The sequence below is a fragment of the Caenorhabditis briggsae genome, assembly GCF_000004555.2.
Source record: "Caenorhabditis briggsae complete genome, chrV, whole genome shotgun sequence".
In the NCBI taxonomy this organism is placed as follows: domain Eukaryota; kingdom Metazoa; phylum Nematoda; class Chromadorea; order Rhabditida; family Rhabditidae; genus Caenorhabditis; species Caenorhabditis briggsae.
The window spans coordinates 5,049,904-5,055,903 of NC_013488.2; the positions used below are offsets into that span (position 1 = coordinate 5,049,904).

Below are 6,000 nucleotides of genomic sequence, written 5' to 3' on the forward strand. Positions count from 1 at the left end.
GTTCTAATTATAATAGTTCATTTCGGTTTTCCGCTACGCCAATTTTCTTTTTTTATGTTCAAATGTTCTCTGTACAAAAAATTCTCTATTTTCGATGATTTGTCTGTGAACTGGGTTAGTACTACATGGAGAGATACATTACACGAGGAGGAGATGAATCTTCGGGAAGAAACAGAAATTTATACATTTATGTATTTTACTCTTGTAAATATACAAATGTATTTGTACAGTATACTACGAAAAGGAGAATTCTTGTTTAGAGAATGTTTAAGGATATATTATTTTATGGTTTTTGCGTTATTTTTGGTATGAAATTTCAAAAACAAATTTCGAATTCCAAATTTCCAAAATTTCGTAATTTTTCAAATTTCAAGTTTCAGGATTTCATTTTTAAGTTCAACTTTTACGGACTACCTCAATTTTACTCATAGTTAACCGATTCACCTGGGTCCTGGGTCCTGGGTCCTGTGATCTCGTCATTTATTCTTGAAATCCTTATTTTCATAATAAATAAAAGTAACATTTGCTGGTTTTAGCCTCGTAGGGGCGTAAACCGACTGGTTTTTAAAAACATTTATGAGTTATTGTATCCTATTCGAGTTTCCAAATTTTCTAATTTCCGAATCCTTGTCTTTTTTTTCCATAAAATTTATTCTCAATTTTACTTTCTATATCTGACCAATCATCATTGTCCCCCATTTTTCCAGTCTTTTTCATCATTTTTTTGTTAATTTCATCCCGAAAAATGTTATCCATTTCTCTGTGTTTTCTCAAGTGACCGTTTTATTTTTCTCTTTCTTTTTTTCGTTTTTCGGTACTTCAAAAATGCCTGCCATGGAAATTTCTTTGGATTTCCGAATCACTTCAAATTGTCCTTGTCTAGAATTCCCCCAACATTAGATTTTAATAATTTTTGCAATTTTTGCAAAAAATTCATTTATTTCATATTTTCAGATTTTCAAAAACAACATGTACAAATTTCAATTTTTCACATTTTGCATTCTGATTTTCACAAAATTCGCCACGTCATCTGCCATCGTCCACATGACCCAGAATTCGTTAAATGGAGCGAAATTCTATGAGCTGCGGAGGTCTCCACAGAAATTTTCGAAACAGAATTTTGAGATTTTGAAAGGTAAGAGTTTATTGAATTTTCGGATTTTTCAATTGTTGAAAAAATAAATTTTCAAAAAACTTGTCATAATAGTTTTTCAGAACCCACAAATTTTACACCTACCGTAATCTGCAACTCTGAAACAATCGGTTTGGAACTGAACGAAAATTTCGCGGATATTCGAATTTTTTCGGCTGATCACTCGAATCATCCGGATTGTTTGAGACGATTTTCATTGGAATTGGAACCGAAATTTGTGACCCGAATCGATGGACCATGTGGTGTGAGGAGGCTTTATAAGGTGAGAAAATTGGCTGAAAATAACTGAAATTCTCAATTTCGAAAGTTCCTGATATTCGGTTATTCTGAAATTTCGGAATATCTGAAATTCTGAATTTCTAATATTCGAAAATTCAGAAATTAAAATTTTCCACAGAGTCGATGTTCCAGGGCATCCCCTCCACCTCGTTGACCTACTCCATCCGTCTAATTGTTTCTCATAATCCCACTGAACCTACCGTTTACGACAAAATCTACGACGTCACCTGCTCCCTTCACCTCAAAACAATGGAAGTCAAAGCCTCATATGATATTATGTATGTAAGAAAAATGATTATATGTACTTTTTTGTTTTTATGGGTATTTTACGGACCCTAGAATTATTTGTATCTAGGTCACACGCGATCTGTCGTGATGTCAGGTTGCATGACTTCAGATGTACAAATCAATTATTTATGAAAAAAACTGCAAAAAATTATATTTTCTGCAAAAAAAAAGTTTCCAGAACACCGCAAACCACTACACTATCTTCATCATCTGTTCAAACGAAAATCGGACCAAAATGCAAATACTCTCTGCATCATGATCGCGTTGGGGGCCCACGGACCGCGTCGGCACATGTTGGAGAAGTGGTAAGATTTTTTTAAATGAGATTCTCCAAACTTTCCTGTTCAAAACTTTAAACTCACTAAAATTGGACTATTCCGAGTGGAGATACAGCCATTTACAGTTTGGAGGTTAGAGACGCAGACACTCTCGTTTCACTGCGCTCTCGCAAACTCTGAAGGTGCATAACTCGCTTGAAAATTGAGCTAGAATCTTGATTTTTGGCTAGTTTTATAGGAAATTTAATACAAATGAAAATCATACAAAGATTGGTCAGGCAAACCTAAAAAAAGACTGTTTTGAGCTGAGATACAGCGCTTCAAAGTTTGGAGATCAGAGACGCAGAGAAATCTTGCTCAAAAAAGTCATACAACTTTTGAAAAGACCAGAACTCCCTTCAAAATAAAGCTAGAATTTTGATTTTTGGCTCATTTTGTAGAAATTTTTTCAACAAATTCAAGTGTTTCAGTTTCCAAAAATCAATTTCAGATTTATCATCGCTGGAAGTGTGCTGCTCCTTTGTACCGTGGGAGTCGTATCCGTCAAACGCCTGAATTCATTTTCAAGGTTTATTCTTGTGTTGTTCATGATCTGAAAAATCGAACGTATTCAATAATTGATGATGATGGATGTTCGTTGGATGAAGAAATCATACCAACGCCTGAATATGATATTCAGAATGGGGTGATTTATACGCCAAGTAAAGCTTTTAGGTGGGTTTGGATGTAGTTTTGAGTTTCATAGTTTCGGAATCTTTTGACATTTCTAAAGTTTCTGAATTTCAATTTTTCCGAGTTTCTGAAAACTTTTTTTCTGAATTTTCTGATTTCTCCAGTTTTCCGAATTTCTGAATTTTTCAATTTCTGAAATTTCCTGTTTGTTTTTTGAATCTTTTCCCAAAATTCCTTGTTTTTCATCAATTTCTTTCAATATTAATTCAATTTTTCCAGATTCGCAAATTCGAATCATGTTCATTTCAAATGCATGATTTCCGTTTGTTCCGCCGTCGATCCATCATGTAGAGCTAGTGTGGTAAGTGACCCCAAAAACAATATTTCCTTTGAATTCTACATCAGAAGACGTGACAAATTCAGAAAACCAAGAAAAAATCCAATTTTTCAGCCTCCAAAATGCACAAAATCCCAAAAAATTGGAGAAAAATCAGTCAAAAAGACGAGGAGAGCGCTTCAAAATACCTCTGAAAAACTGTCGATTGAGCAGCGATTGCTCAGAATTCACGAGTTGATGAAAGTGAAAAAATCGGAGAATCATACTGTAGAAGTGGGCGGAGCTACGAATTTCGGGGAAATTTCGATGGGAAGACGGAGGAGTGATATGATGAATGATAGCTGGAAACATGAAGAAGAAAATTTTGAAAATCAAGAAAAAAACTATTTGGAAGTGGAAGCCGAGCCGTTGGTTGTGGATCGGGACTACGGTAATCTTTGAATTGTTCAATTTTCCAGATTTTCAGAACAAATAGTTTTGAATTTTCGAAATTTCAGAAGTTTCAGAAAATTTTTGCAAATTGAAAATTCCGTATTTCTAAATTTCTGTTTTTTTTTATTTTGAATGTTTTCAGAACGATCCGTTTTTTTTCTGAGTATCTCAAGTTCCAATTTTTCGAATTTATTTAAATTTCGGAAAATCAGGAATTCACAATTTCCAAACTTCAAAAATTCTAAAAACTCTGAAAATCGAAAGTTCAAAATTCCAGAAATTCAGTATTCCAGAATTTCAATTTTTCAGAAGTCCAAAAACTGCATCACATCATTGATTCCTACAAACTATGGACATGGATTCTATGCACATTGAACGTTTTTCTAGTGATTTTATGCATTTTAGTCACCTTTCGATTACTAAAAAACAAATATATTATGGATATTAAGGACAAAACAAATACAATTTTTAAACGAGTCCCATTTTGAATTTTTTTAAATGTTATTTTTCAAAAAAAAAACTGAGAATATGTTTTTGTAGACTGTTAGAACCTTTGAACTTTTTATTTATGTATTTTTTTGAATTTCATGAGTTTGAGTTATTTATTGTCTGTGAAAAAAATTGTTTGTCTCAATAAAGTGCCACTGATTTTGTTTCTTTTTAAAATTTAAAATTGAAAGTTTTGAATTACCGAAATTCCATAAATTCCAGAAACACAGAAATTCTGAAAATCGGAAATTCTCTGTTTCTCAATCATCATTACTAATAAAATTCAGCAAATTCTGTATGTCCGGATAGATGTAGCGTGCCTTTACACCCACTTAAAGTTAACTGATTGAGTTGAAACCTGCACAAACGAATCAGAAATTCTCATTAGTTGATGCCCGAACTTTTCGTTTTTCGAAATTTTGATTTTGAAGTCTTCTGGAGACCCGGAAGCTCTGACCATAGCAAAGTTCCTGTTTTTTGGGCATCCCACTAATACGCGGTCCATCTATGTTTGAGGTAACCTCATTTACCTGACATGGGAAAAATGTGGAAAAGAAAATGAGAGTTTTCTAATCCACGGTATTCTAGAAGATTGGAACTTTATTATTCAACCGCTTTCAAGCTCGAAATTCTTTTTTGATCCTTGATTGGCTTCAAAGAGACCCCACACTGAAACTATTATAATTTATCTCGATTCTTGTATAAGAGCTCAAAAAATGATTTTCTGACAAAATTTTACTGATATTACGAGGAAAATTTTATCAGTAGACACATGTTCGATATCTCAAACAGGAAACGAGATAATCAGGTTCGAATGAATGCTCTTTTTATGGAATTTCACAGATTTCAAAAGGGAAAAAATTTAAGCGTTATTTAAACGTGATGAGAAAAAATTATTCAGAAAAACTCACGACTCTAAATGACCCATTGACCTCAAAGAAAAAACTATAAAGGAAGAGGGAAGTGAAGGAAAGAATCAGTTCTCAACTTCTCTGGGCTCCAGAATGGGGAGCCCTGAGAAGGGATCTGGGATCCGGAATCCGGAATCCGTTATCCGGAGTCCGGAATCCGGAGAGCCTGAGTACTGAATCCGGGATCCGCGGTCCGGAATCCGGAATTCAGGGTCCGGAATCCGGAATCAATCCAGGGTCCGGGATAAATAAATGTAACATTTGCTGCGTATTTTTAATGTGTTTTTTGTGGGAAATTAAACATTCAGAGAAGCTGCCAAATTAGGAATTTCTATATTTCCGAATTTCCGAATTTATACCTTGAACGAAAAGTTTTTCTGAAAAAGATTACGGGTACTGAAAGCGGAGCTCAGGAGGTTTAACCACGGAGGAGCGTAAACAAACGGTTTTCAGGAATTCCAGAAAGGTTTTTGTTGAAATTCCAATTTTTTGAAAAAAATTTAAATATTCTCTCACCTAGATGAAATTTCACCTCCTTCTAATTTTTTTCTTCATTTTCAGATCCCTTTTTTCTGTAAACAAAAACATAAAAAATATACATGTCCCTTCCATTTTTCCCCCATTTTCACCCCTCCAATTTCTTTTTTGACTCATTTTTTATTTGCCTTTTCCTTTTCCTACCACAATTTTCCTCCATTTTTTGTCGTTTTTTTTTTGTGTACCAACCCCCAATTTTTTGTTGTCCTAACAATAAAAATTGGGGGTCCTCGAAAAAAAGAGAACACATTTTTTGATGCCTAGGTTACAAAAACATTTTGAAAACCCCAAAAAAGTGAAACTTTTCTGAAACTTATAAAATCAAAATGTTCTTATTTTTCCCTATGAAATCCACTAAAAATCTCAAAAATCGGATCATTTTGAGCAGTCATTCAAAGTTGGGAGATTAGAGACGCAGACACTCTCGTTTCTCGCCAACTTTAAAGACGAAAAAAATCCGAAATCCCCGAAAAATGCCGTTAAAAGCGAAAATTTTTCAAAAGAAAGTTGCTAGGAGGGACGAGGATTTGAATTCCCGCGCAGTGAGAAACCTAGGCCACGGCGCCTGACAGCCGTTTTTTCAAGTGGCCGACAGGGTTTTTTTAACGTTTTTTACCTGCCGGA

General features: G+C 34.2%; 1 protein-coding gene across 1 annotated transcript; it reads left to right on the top strand.

The window, feature by feature from the left end:
• Window positions 1-969: 969 nt before the first annotated feature.
• Window positions 970-3,927, top strand: CBG01100 (the record flags this gene model as incomplete). Its single annotated transcript, XM_045237006.1, has 7 exons — window positions 970-1,135; window positions 1,216-1,415; window positions 1,565-1,710; window positions 1,899-2,025; window positions 2,489-2,716; window positions 3,122-3,437; window positions 3,749-3,927. 7 exons carry the CDS (start codon window positions 970-972, stop codon window positions 3,925-3,927), a joined length of 1,362 nt encoding a protein of 453 aa, XP_045091741.1.
• Between the last annotated feature and the right edge of the window lie 2,073 nt (window positions 3,928-6,000).